Source organism: Eptesicus fuscus, chromosome 3 (assembly GCF_027574615.1).
Source record: "Eptesicus fuscus isolate TK198812 chromosome 3, DD_ASM_mEF_20220401, whole genome shotgun sequence".
Taxonomy (NCBI): domain Eukaryota; kingdom Metazoa; phylum Chordata; class Mammalia; order Chiroptera; family Vespertilionidae; genus Eptesicus; species Eptesicus fuscus.
Genome location: NC_072475.1, coordinates 72,002,627 through 72,016,541, shown reverse-complemented (window position 1 = coordinate 72,016,541; position 13,915 = coordinate 72,002,627). Strand labels below are relative to the sequence as shown.

Below are 13,915 nucleotides of genomic sequence, written 5' to 3'. Positions count from 1 at the left end.
GGTACTAAAATACTTGGTATTGTTAGTGCAAAGACTGTGACATAAATCCCCTGAGTACCTTGCAGCAATGCTGCCAGCATCTCTGATCCTTCCAGCAACTAGACGGCACGTGGGCCTGCAGGACTTAGTCCCAACCCTGAGACCACATCCCTTCTGACCAGTCAGCACCCCACCTATTAAATATTTTGCATATCATCATCCCTGTGCTTGGCATCCCCTGACAAGGTCATTCAGTCTTATGTAGAGTTAGCAGGAACAGACAAAAAAGTCAGACATACCCATGGGCAATTAATTTTACCTCCACCATTTCTTCTATCCACTAAACCAGAATGTTTAGGCCTTATGAAGGAAGGACTAGGAACCAGCCAGCCAAAGAACTAACTGCTCACCCTTCGCCAATTCCACTCCTGTGGGCTGGCATGGGAGGAGGAGTGAATGAGGAGAACTCCCTAAGATAGGAAGAAATGCTTGCAAGAAATGTCTTGTCTTTGGTGAAAAGTAAGAAATATTATAGGCATATATTTATTGCTGGGCCCTATATGTACTCAAGCAGGCAGAAAGAAAATTGAAAAAGTTGACAGCAGACACAAAGAGACTTGGATCGGCCTACACTCTTAGTGTTGGCATTGTAAGGACCCCTGTCTATTTCCCTGGACCCTGGACCAAAAGATACGCTGCGGAAGGCCCTTCTTTGAGCATTTGATTGGCATTTTAAACTTGTGAACTGTTAATAGCTAAAAGTGACCTGAAAATTCTGGGATCTATTCCAGGTGTTTTTTTAGGAATCTATTCCAACTGGGAAGAGAGTTTTGGCATAGTGCTGCTGAGGTTAGGAAATTGAGAAAGATATCCTTTATGTTTGAACCTCCGTGAGGATCATACTCTTCAGTTAATCAGTTACTTAATTGGTGCAGGTCCTATAATGTATTGTGTTTCCTTTCATTTTTAAATTAATTAGGTTGGGTCATATAAATATCTGCAAAGCAACACAGCACCTCCCCCTCTCCCCTGCCCTGAGATCACTGTGTATCATAGTTGCTATAGTTGGAGAACACGTAGAGACATCTTTACCTGTACATTTTAGCAAAGAAAATTTCTACACTTGAACATCTCTGGTACCAAATTGCCTAGTATCCTAAGTGGGACAGTTTATTCATTCATTGTAAGGACTCATAATTATTGAGGGTCTGCTCCATACCAATACAGTGAGGCTGCTGAAGCTTCCTGCATGTGGATACACAAGTATTGTTATTATGATGAGATAACTGGGAGCCTTCTTCTAAGTAGTGCAGGGATGCTTTACCTCTAGGTACAGTTTTGACGTTTTGGTGTGCCACTAGGGGCTGGAGCATAAGCCTATCATTATTACTGTTTGTTTTACTTCTGATTTTTCTGAAATAATTTTATGTGTTATTTTAAATAGGTTATAAATTTTTTTGTTCATACAGGTTTGCTTTTATTAGACTATAAATTTTAATAGCTGATTTTATATGCAAGTTTTATTATCTAACCTAAGATAATAACTGACATTTATTATCTACTGTGTGCTAGACACTTTTCTAAGTACTTTATATGTAATCATTGAATTTTCACGTCCATCCTCTGAGGGTAGGTACTGTTATCTTTCCTTTTTTACACATTAGGAAACAAAAGGGTAGAGAGGTTTTGTGTTTTGCGTAAGGTCATGGGGACAGGAAGTGTTTGGGCCTCTGTAGAAACCTAGGCAGTCTGTCCCCACTGCGTAGGCTCTTCAACACTGGGCTATGCTGTCACCTTGTTTTAGATGAGGATAAAGGCTGTGCAAGCTGCTTGTTATAGGAGTTTGCGTATTATAGACGGCTCCATGGAAGACAGCTTACTCCTACACATGTGTGTACTGCTGAATAAGGTGACAGATTGTTCAAGACTGCTGTCAAAAAATGGAGCTGATATTTCCTTTTTAAAAAGTGTCTGTACTCTTAAAACTGCCAAGATACGGCTTATACACTTAAATAAGTAAGTGCATATTTGTGAATTTGGAAGACACTGTGAGGGCTATAGGAAATTATGCTGTAGGAATCCTGCCCTCCAGGAACATATTCTTCAGTTGCAAAGAAATAAAATATAAAATGTTAAGGGATAAAATTATAAATAGTGCAAGTGGTTTCATAGGGAACGATGCAATGAAAAGACAAAGCTACATTTGAGTGAAGAGTGGTACACAGATGAATGTGTAAAACCAGGACAGGGAGAAATTAATATGAGCAGGAATGTTCTGGGGACCCAGCACAGGGAGAGAGCATGAAGATGGGTCTTGATGAAGGAGTTGTTGAGGAAGAGAGGTTGAAACTAGCAGCTAACTTGCTTTGTTCATGGCTCATAACTTGTTGACCTTTATTATCATTTGTATTTGAATTAGTGGCTAATATTTTAAAATTACAGATTTTGAGTAAATACAAATTTTTGATTTCTCATGAAAATTGAGAGATCCAGAAATACTGGGCTAACTTTCCTACATTGGAACAGTTGTTCAGAACGAATAAGTGGCTGCTGCCTTGCGGAGGTGTTTGCTGTACAAATGTGACCATCCTCTCCTTTCCCTACTGAGCCCTGACTCTGGGGCTGAAAGCCATTGGTAGCGTCCACTTTACTTGTCCACCTTCCTCTTTTGTACCTGACCCAATAGAAATTGTGACTTGTGCATAATTAAATGGAGAGATGGGGAGAGACAGCAAAGAGATAAAGGCAGGCAAGTGTGAGATCGGTGGATGGCAAGTAAATCAGACTGGCAGGAGTAGAGGAGATTTGGGGCAGGGGAAGGCAGAGTGCAGCTGCAAATCAGAATTGAGAGGGTGTTTAGTGTGAAGCAAAGACATTTCTATGTGAACATAATGAGGAACCATTGAAGATTTGGGGCAAAGGTATGCAGTGATGAACGCACCACTTGGAGAGATACTTGGCAGAGCGTGTGGAATGGAGTAGAAAGCCTCTGCAAAATCCAGGTGTGAAGAAGACAGGAACCTGGAGAGGGGGAGCTGGCAGTGGGAACTGGAGGCAGAAACAGACCTCAGGCGAGTTGCATGGGGCTCAGTTGGATGACTGAGTTGATGTGAGAGGCAAAGCAAAAGGAGTGTCAGAGGTGACTGCACTTCACAGCCTGGGTGTGGGGGCGGCGGGGGGTGGGGGGGTGGGAAGAATGGCTTCCTGAGGTTTGACCCTGACCTGTTGGGGGAGCCTGGGTGTTTGTGGACGAAGAGTCCAATAGTACAGAAGAAGAGAGGAAAGATGCTGAGGTGGGGAGGGATAGCTGAAAAAATCCATTACTAAAAACATCAACAAGAGAGGGATTGCCAGCAAGGTAAGTGGCTGAGTTTGGAAAGCAGAGAAACATGTTCCTCTGAGCACAGGGGGAAGGTAAAAGTGGTCACCACAGCACTGCTGCGTCTGGCCCGGGGTACCCACTGTGTTGTACTTTCTTCTTTATCCCAATTTATGAAACTAGTTATGTGTTGAGGTGGAGTTGGAGAAGGATGATGCTGGATCTCTCCAAATACACTCCTTGTGTATAAAAAGCAAGATTATAGATCTGCTGGGAAGAGGGGAATTGGAAAAGTTGTCCTTCATCCTATTTATTAAAAAGGATGGAGACATTTTCAGAGCCCTCAACTCCCTGGTTTTTCTTATATTCTAACTTGCAGAAGCCAGTTATAATTGAAAACAAATAAATATACGTTTATTCTAGTACCCGTAAAAATTAAATCTTATGGAAAAGTATGGCTTACTTTAAGAAAAGCTGAATTATGATAAAATTACAGAAATTATATACCATACTGATAAAAGTAGGAAATCCCATCCCTCCAGTCACAGTAGCATTCCCACCACTACCAATTATAGGTGTGACTTCAGGTTTTGTGTTGTGTCCTCATATATCATGGATGTGCATTATCCCTCCGGTCCTGTTGTAACTCCTGAAGCCCAGGGCCTCGATGTGTGGCTTCCTGCCTCAGCTCCACCTACCCTGTCATCACACACCTGAATCCTAATACTTACTTGAGGGGACTTTTTACCCAAAGTGGTGTTTTGTTGTTTTTTTTCTTTCTCATCTTTTTGTGCAGAGATGTGAGTCATTCATTTTTAGAAAACTCCTAAAACTGCATTTCATACCCAGGTTGCACCAGTTTATTTTTGGAGGAACTAGATTACAGGAATGTACCTAATGACTTCTTTTAGTAGATGCATTTGGAGTTTTCATGAATGGTATTGTTTCTGAAGAAATAGTGGGTAAAGAGAAACATTTATCCACCATTTCTCCTGGCCTAATTGTTTCAGCAAACCAAATAATAAACTATTTCACATCCCCAGATTTTAGTGTTGGGAGACACTTAGACCACTAGTCTGTGACCAGTTATCTTTTATAATAAAGAAAATTAAATTTTTTTAGCAGCAGTGTTACTATTCCCTGAAACCATCAGTTCGTGTATTTTTATGGCAAAAACGTTCTGGTTTTATTTAATTATAGGAGAAATGCACATCTTGGAAAACACTGCTAAAAGCCATCCTTTGGGTTATGTCTACATGTTTGGCAGGTAATAAGCCAGTACAAAATGATTGTAAACATACCTTGGCTGCAAAATATTTGTTTTGAAATTGAAACTCCCTGATTAGTGTCAGTGGGTCTGTTTTCACACTGCCTTTTTTTTTTTTTTTTATCTAGCTGGTTCCTGTATAATAAACAAAGAAGGACAAAATGTAATTAAGAGCAAAATAAAATGGGATGGTACACATTTCTTTATACCAGTTAAAGTGTTTGTATTTCTGTAGCATTGCTTATCTAATACACATGATTATATTTCACTGGTCATTTCTCTAAGTCTTCTAAAGTAGGGCACATTAAATAAATGAATTGATAGTTCTGAAGAAAGGAATGCACTTTAAAATGTCTTTGATTCCATGAGATAAAGGCTTGATGTACATAGATTTATTATATCTTTAGCAAGTCCCCAGTAACAAATCCTGAACCTAAGATGTGGTCTTACCTGAATTGAACATGACAGCCTCCTTGAACCCCAGAACATAAAGCATAATCCCTCCATCTTATCTGACCCCTTCAATATTCCTGTTGCATGTTTTTCTTTGCAGTCATTTTTAAGAGTATAGTCTTATATATCCATCCAACATGTATATTGTTAGGACCTCAGTTTCAACATACTAGTTTAGTGTGTTTTTTTTAGGGAGTGAGTTACATTTTTTTAGTTACATTTCTTCTAGCACACCACTGATGTGCCATTCTGATTACACAAAATAGTGAGAAACCACTTTTTCAGAGTTAAAATTAAAATATTGTCAAGGTTAAAATTAAAATTTCGGTGTTTAATTTTCACTGTGCTCTTGTGAAGCATTGCCAAGGACAGTGTGATTGCTAGTCCAGGCCAACCAGTAGCAGGATCATAATTAGCACTGTGTGTTTTTTTTTAATAGACTCAGAAAGTAACTCTTTCTTGGTATGAATCAGAAAGCATTTTAGACTCATCCGTTATTTTGGAACTAGTGAATCATTCAGTTTAACATAGTTATCTGTTGAATGCATTTGTTTTGAAGGCAGGTACTAGGGTATTCTTGGTGAACAATACAAAGGTGAACAGGATACACTTTGTACCCACTGAGTTACCCTAATAAAAATAGAGTGTAGTACCTGAGGAGATACACAATAGATAGCAAGTATTGGTGCCCAGCATTTGATTTAAAACATTAACATTTTAACTTCTCTGAATACAGCCATGGGAATCCACCCAGAAGGTGCCCTGCAGATGATTTTACATTCTCACTTTAAAAGAAGGTGATTGTTCAATTTAAAATAATAATAGAAGAATAAATTGTCATTTACTAAGGCATGTTCTGTTCCGGGGCCTGATTAACAACCTTCTGTTAAGGTCAACCTGACTAATTAATAACAGACATTAATTTTGCACTTCCCAAAGTACAGTTTTATTCATTTGAGTTCACATTGATTTATGGTTTTTTGTGTCCACTATGTGCTTACCTGTGCACATGTCCTTGTATCTTTATGTAATGTAGTGTGTACACCCTTTTAAGTTCCATTGAAGTGTTGATATATGCACCCAAAAGAAGATGTAAGTAGAGATGCTTGTATCCAAAAGTAGAACTGAGCTTAATATGTGTTTAATAAAAGTTGCTTCTTGAAAGGTAACTGATTTAAGATCTTCCTGAATCTAATTTTGTTGTATATGTTTCTTTTTTCAACTATAGACTCATTCAATCCTATATGAACAATTGCAAAAGTCTGCCAGAGCCATGATGCGCTATTAATGCTACCAATATGAATATTACTAGTAATAATAATAGCCAACATTTTCTCTGTATGGCATAAGGCCACAGAGAGATGGTTGTCAGACTATATTATTTTTGTTCTATACAAGGCACTAATTCAAGTACTGTACATGTGCAACTCATTGAACTTCACCATATTCCTAAAGCAAATACTACTAACAATCTTGTTTTATAGATTGGGAAACTGAGGCACAGAAAGATTTAGATAAAATGAGCTAATCAGTCTGCAGTCTTATGCAATCTGGCTCTAGAAACCCCGAATTTTGTTTTGTTTTGTTAATCCTCATCCAAGGATATTTTTCCATTGACTTTTAGACTTTTAGAGAATGGAAGGGAGGGGGAGAGACAGAGAGAGAGAGAGAAACATCGATGTGAGAGAGATACATTGATTGGTTACCTCCCACATGTGCCCAGACCAGGGCTGGGGATTGAGCCTGCAACCAAGGTATGTGCCCTTGACCAGAATGGAACCTGAGATCCTTCTGTCCGCAGGCTGTTGCTCAATCCACTGAGCCAAACTAGCTAGGGCTAGAATCCCTTTTGAGACTGCCTTTCAATAGAGAATTTGCTCATATCTCAGAGGGATGGCGTCCATAACTATTCCCAGGTTCTGTTTATGTCATACTGACTTATAGACTACTAATTCCTAAAGACTTTTGAAAATCATTTCTAATATAATGTTTGAACTCGTAGGAAAGGAGATAAAAACGAAATTATCGAAGTCTCTCTGAATTATTTCATTGTCAAATGTGCTAGCCCAGAGTCTGTTTGCCCTGTGTGCTGGCTTATATCCCAGGTGGCTGCAGACTGCCTTTCCTGGACTCCTGTGTCCCCTGATTCCTAGCTGGGGTCAGCCAGTGAGAGACACTGGAGGGAGATTGGGGAAGGGGAGGAAAAGAGAGGCCGCGCCATGAAAAGAAGGAATGAGGAGTGCTGGGGGTACAGCAGAGGCAGCCTCTCTTTTATGCATCCAGCTCTCTCCAGACAGCCCCACTACAGTTCCATCCCGCCCCTGGGCTTCAGTAGCATTTCTTTTCTCCTTTGGACCCACTGTGCTTTCTGCTGTAGCTACTCACTGGGTTGCCTCACCACTACTTGTTTGGGTGTCTCAGTTCTTCCTGACTTGTGTAACCAACTTATTCCCTGCATTACCTTCCCTTGTCTAGATATGCTTAAGTTGTTTCTCTTTTCCTAGTTAGACCCTAACTGGTGCACAAGTCATTTTCATTTTCTGTTTGGTATGATTATAAAATAGGCTAAGAGAATGCTGTTGGCACATTATATCCAGATTTCAGATAATCTTATGTCCTTGTGAACAAAATAGGGGGGATTTAGACTGGACAATAAATTCTTGGATTGCTAACGTTTATTATTGTCAAGTCAACTGATGAAAGGGCTCTAGAGGTTTGCCAGAGGCTCTGTCCTTGGCCATGTCCTACTCAACATTATTGCCCAAGATCTGGATAAAGATACAAAGCAGCTTATATCAAACTAGAGGCCCAGTGCACGAAATTTGTGCACGGAGGGGGGTTGTCCCTCAGCCCAGCCTGTACCCTCACCAATATGGGTACAATCCAGGACTACTGGCTCCCAACTGCTTGCCTGCCTGCCTTCCTGATTGCCCCTAACCGCTTCTGCCTGCCAGCCTGATCACCCCCTAACCACTCTGCTGCCAGCCTGTTTGCCCCCAACTTCCCTCCTCTGCCGGCCTGGTCACCCCTAACTGCCCTCTCCTGCAGGGTTGATCACCTCCAACTGCCCTCCCTTGCAGGCTTGGTCCCTCTCAACTGCCCTCCCTTGCAGGCCAGGTGCCTCCCAACTGCCCTCTCCTGCTGGCCATCTTGTGTCCACATGGGGGCAGGATCTTTGACCACATGGGGGCAGCTATATTGTGTGTTGCAGTGATGATCAATCTGCATATTACTCTTTTATTAGATAGGATAGAGGCCTGGTACAGGGGTGGGGGCCAGCTGGTTTGCCCTGAAGGGCGTCCCGGATCAGGTGGGGGTTCCCTTGGGGTGTGGGGCGGCCTGAGTGAGGGGCCTGTGGTGGTTTGCAGGCCGGCCACACCCCCTGGCAACCCAAGCAGAGGCCCTGGTATCTGGAATTTATTTTCCTTCTACAATTGAAACTTTGTAGCCTGGAGCAGAACCAAGCCTGGGGCTCCCTCCGAGGCAGGCCGGTAGCCATTTGTGTTGGGGTTATAATTGAAACTTTGTTGCCTTAAGTGGGTGGGCCTGGCCAGGGTGTGCGGAAAGTTTTGCTTCCCCTGTTGCCGGCGGCAACCCTGGCCTGCTCTCTCATGCTCCATTTTGCCGCCATTTGTTTGAATTTGTTTACCTTCTATAATTGAATCTTTGTAGCTTGAGTGGAGGCTTAGGCCTGGCTAGGGTAGGCGGAAAGCTTGGCTTCCTCTGTTACCTAGGAAACCTTGCTCTCTGTGGCTGTAGCCATCTTGGTTTGGGTTAATTTGCATACTCGCTCTGATTGGATGATGGGTGTGGCTTGTGGGCATGGCTTATGGGTGTGTCGGAGGTATGGTCAATTTGCATATTTGTCTATTATTAGAGAGGATGTGTCTGTAACACACAGCTGATAGGCAATTTCATTCAAGTTGTGAAAGGATAAACTTTTTAAGGAAAATGGAATATTTTGCATCTAGGTACAAAAAAATATAAAGAAATACTATAGGAGAGGCCAAGTTTCCCAGCATATTATGTCAGTAAAGAAATCCAGTATTTTAATGGACCACAAGCCAGAAGTGTGACCGTGTTTAAAAGAGGGGGTGGGGAAACTTGTCTTTGGGCCCCATTAGAAGATTGGTGTTCCTGTCAACTGATGAATAGTCCTACTTCTCTTCAAGAAGCATTCACAGGAAGGGTAGAAACTTACTTTAAGAAAGATATTGCTAAATTGAAGCATCAATGTTCCCCAAACCTTGTAAAGCTTTATGTAATTTACAAGTTGTATGCGCACACATTTGTTCATCTTTGCCTCACAACAGTCAGTGTAGGATGTACTCTTACCCTATTTCTCAGTCTTTATTTCCTCATATGGGTTCAAGTCTAAGATACATAGCTCACTGGTTGGTCTTAGGCAAGCAAGGTCTGGTGCTTGGTCAGAAACCCAGCTAATTGCAATAAAAGCCCATTCTCACTTTAGGACACCATACTGCATCTAGCTTCCCTTTGAAATGTCAGAAGGCTTTTACCTGTGATGAACAGTAAAGGGAACCTGTAACATTATGCTAGAACAACAGACTTGTGGGAAATAGTCTGTCTTCCAAGATTTGAAACTCGCAAGAGAGAAGGAGTGGATTAATTTAAGTGGCTTCAGGGAACAACAAGACCTGAGAGGAGTTTTGCTCAATATTTTAAAAATTTCAAACAGACCATCTCCTATGGTCATAGCTTTTGTGCAAAATCTGGGTAACTAACTCTAGGAATATAGTTGTGAAATGAATTCCTACATTGGGAAGAATGTTAAATTAAATAACTTCTAAAGTGGCACCCAACTCTGTCTGATTTGTTTGCTTTCGGGTTTTTTGGGTTAGTGAGATTTGTGGTTTGTAGTTTTGACTAGGAGTGGTTTTATTTTTATAGTTTCACTTTCAGGAACGTAATTGTTTTTCTTATAATTTAGGATTAACATACTCTATTTGTCTGTGTTGGGGGTGGGGAGGGGAGACTTTCAAGAGCCTGAAACAAGGAAGTAAAGCGTGACTAGTGCTCAGTGTAATTAACTTCACAAGAAATACTACATTATTACCCAGAATATGTCCCCAGAGTGAATGTCTGTATTTATTCCATTTCATCCCTATTGGGGGTGATGAGGAGAATCATTTTGAAATATATTGAAGCAGAGAATAGTGTTTGCAAAGTATTATTAGGTTTGATAAGATGAACTTGTGCAAATGCAAACTGTTGGCATATCACTGTAAAAACCTATATGCTAAAAGGTCCCTGAGATGACTTATTAAAGGCCATCAGCATAAAAGTAATTGAAAAAAAACAAACCATAAAATTTACCTTGAGGATGCCTTTCTAATCTTCTTTCAAGAACTAGTACAGTCTTTCTCCCCACATTGGGATAGTTATATTCTTTAAGATCTAGGATAATTGAGGAAGGAAAATAAAAATTATTTTAAAATTTATGCAAAAAACAAACAAACAAACAAAACACACACACACACACACACACAAACAAAATAACAAACAAAAAACACAGCAAAGCTCCCATGAAAGAAAAACAAGCAGGGAAGATTAAATGTTAGATGTATTGGTGTTTCAGAATTCATTTAGGATAACATTTTGCTTTGACCTTACTTCTGGTTACTTGAATAAAGGGAAGCTCTTAGTCTTCATAACTACTTGCTGAGGTCTAAAAGTTAACTGACTTGATTTCCTGAAAAAGCTTCATTGTGAACCCATGATAGTTCAGATCTTCCCTGTGAATGATCCAAAGAGCTGGGTACTCTTGTCATGTTCACTTTTTAAAAAACTTGCACTGTCTGCCCCAACCTCCACCCCTTTTCCAATTTCTCCCGAGACTTATTAATCATAACATAATTCTCACGGAAGAATTTGAAAGACATTGAAAGTACTAAGGGGGAAAAATGAAGTTTAAGAGTATCTGATATTTAATTCAGTGTAGTATCCATTTAAAAATTCGAATTTGAAAAATGAACTTTATAGATGTTAACATTCTCTGACAACTTGCCATTTGATAAAATGGCGATATGTCTTTTTAAATGGGTCAGTTTCCTACTCATAGGCTTAATTTGGGGCCTCAACAAGCCACAATATTTTTTTTCCTTTATGTTACTGATGCAAAGTAGATAAAAAGAATAATGTTTAATAATTCCTGTGCTGCCCTTGATCTAATCAGCATGGTTTTTCCTTTAATGTTCTTTATGTAAAATTTTGGGAGTTTAAAAACTTAACCAATTTGCTGCCAGACATTTTTGGGTATTCAGAATTTTTCAGATTTTAGGAAATTGGTGATATAGTTATGTATTTTACACTATTAAGTTAATTCCCCCAGTGCATATTCAAATGCATGAAGATTCTGATACCAAAAGCATATGAATAGTCACATTAAGTGAGATAAATTTGTATGTTAAGCAGTTTCACATTAGTTCTGGTCAGAAATTGCAGCCAAGTAAATTTGGATGAGATCAAGTTTGCCACCAAATGAGTTTAAAAAACAAACAAACAAAAAACAAAAAAAAAACACCATCACTTAGTTTTCAGGGCTTTGGTCATCTTTAACTTATCAGCATAATCTTATTTTTAATTGCAAATGGATAGGTAGAAATTGTCGCTATTTTTCTCATTTTCCCAAGAAAGAAGAAAGGACAAACATAGGGAGAGAGTTTGGGATTTGTTAAGTGTTGCTTTAAGTACAATTCTTATTATCATCTCTGTTATACCTCACAGAATCCTCTGGGATAAACTATTTTTATTTGACAAAGGCAACAGAAGAGTGAAATGACTCATTCCTACTACAAAGTTAGCAAGTAACAGAACTAAGACTCAAACTTAGGTCTTTCAACTCTGGATCCCATTCTCCTTTAACCAAATATAGTTTTCATAAGACAACCTTCCCAGAAGCTGGAAAATGAGAATTCAGCTATATGCTTGTCTAGAGTTTAATGAATATATCATAATGCCTAAAATCTTTTATTAATTTGAATCATTTAAGTTAGTTAGGCAGAAGTAGACTGATTATTGTCAAATTTGAAGTTTGTTTTGATTATTTTTAAAGGGGACAATAATTTAAAAGTTCAAGCTAATTTCAAGTATGGAATAATAAGGATTTTGTGTGTGTGTGTGTCTTATTCTCCCAATTTTGTTTTAACTGTTCAGATGTGTCTGGCATCAGAGGGGGTGAAAATAGAAGAATCCAAGCTAATAAAAACAAAAGAATCTGATGGTGGAAGAATGAAAGAATTGGAGAAAGGGAAGGAAGAAAGAGAGATAAAAATGGAGAAAACAGACGAAGCCAGGTTACAGAGGGACACAGAATTTGAAAAATCTTTTAAGGAAAATGTAAAAGATTCTAAGGAATTAAGAAATTTTGAGGAGCTGCAAATGAATGATATAATGGCTATAAAAATGGAAGATCCCAAAGAAATTAAAAAGGAAGAATTAGACAAAGATCAAAAGTATAGTCACTTCTCTGATTTTTCTTACTCTGCCAGTAGCAAGATAATAATAAGTGATGTTCCCAGTAGAAAGGATCATATGTGCCATCCTCATGGGATTATGATCATTGAGGATCCCACAGCATTAAACAAGCCAGAGAAGCTAAAAAAGAAAAAGAAGAAAAGCAAAATGGATCGACATGGGAATGATAAATCCACACCCAAGAAGACTTGCAAAAAGAGGCAGTCCTCAGAGTCTGACATCGAGAGTGTCATATACACCATTGAAGCTGTCGCAAAGGGAGACTGGGGCATTGAGAAACTTGGAGAGACCCCTCGCAAGAAGGCACGTGCATCCTCAAGTGGCAAGGGAAACATTTTGGATGCCAAGCCACCAAAGAAAAAAGTGAAATCAAGAGAGAAGAAAATGTCAAAGGAGAAATCCTCAGACACCACCAAAGAGTCAAGACCTCCAGATTTCATAAGTATTTCTGCCAGCAAGAACATTTCTGGTGAGGTGCCAGAGGGTATAAAAGCAGAACCATTGACCCCCACGGAGGACACATTACCACCCAGCTTATCAGGACAGGCCAAGCCTGAGGACAGTGAGTGTCACAGAAAAATAGAGACTTGTGGTTCCCGGAAATCCGAGAGGTCTTGCAAAGGTGCTCTTTATAAAACCCTGGTGTCTGAGGGCATGCTCACCTCTCTGAGAGCTAATGTTGACAGAGGTAAGTGACTTCTACAAATCTGAAAAGATTATGGAAGGCTAGCAGAATTTCTTCTTTAGACCTATTGAAAAGAACCACCAGAAAGAACAATATGGTATCAAAATGATATTTTACATTTGTACAGTTCTTAATGGGTTAGAGATGGCATACGTTTGTCATTTTACATGTTTCCTAGCCCCTAGAGAAGAGTGTCTTCAGGATAGAAGTGTTTAAAGTAATTCAACCCTTCCTTTCTTTTTTACTGGGATAGGCTCAGTGTTTGGTTTGAAGGATCAGTATTGCATGTCCCGACCTCTTAGTCTGTTTTCTAACACTGATGGAAAGAATTTCCTGAGTCAAGCAGATAGTTTGGCAGAATCCTGACCTGAAGGATCCAGGAGCAAATGACTTAACTAGTCCTCTCCATTAGTTAAAACTATAATTGAAGTGAAGGTTCTTTGAAACATAAAGCATCCAGAAGCCAGTTAATGTATCTACCTTTATTCCATAGTGTTTCATATAAATTCATTTGTTTTAAAATATGGTGTCTAGGTAGGGGATTACCTTTGGGCAAGCTAGATTTCAACTAGAAATGTGTGAATACTGGGTCTAGCAAGCCCTGAATGAAGATCTTTGGGAGTACATAGTTCTCCAGGGATTCCATTCCAATAAATCTTGGTGAATGAGAATTAGTAGTGCCCACCAGCAAAGGACTCCCATACTCTATAAGGTA

The 13,915-nt window shown here is 39.6% G+C and overlaps 1 protein-coding gene across 2 annotated transcripts in view; it reads left to right on the top strand.

Moving 5' to 3' along the window:
- The window catches only part of BBX (BBX high mobility group box domain containing), a 302,011-nt gene that overhangs the window by 254,613 nt on the left and 33,483 nt on the right, over positions 1-13,915 (top strand). For both annotated transcript variants that reach the window (XM_028134856.2, XM_054714012.1), the window contains one exon: positions 12,195-13,203. In XM_028134856.2, the coding sequence (XP_027990657.2) occupies positions 12,195-13,203 (1,009 nt within the window). The remainder of the gene's footprint in view (positions 1-12,194; positions 13,204-13,915) is intronic.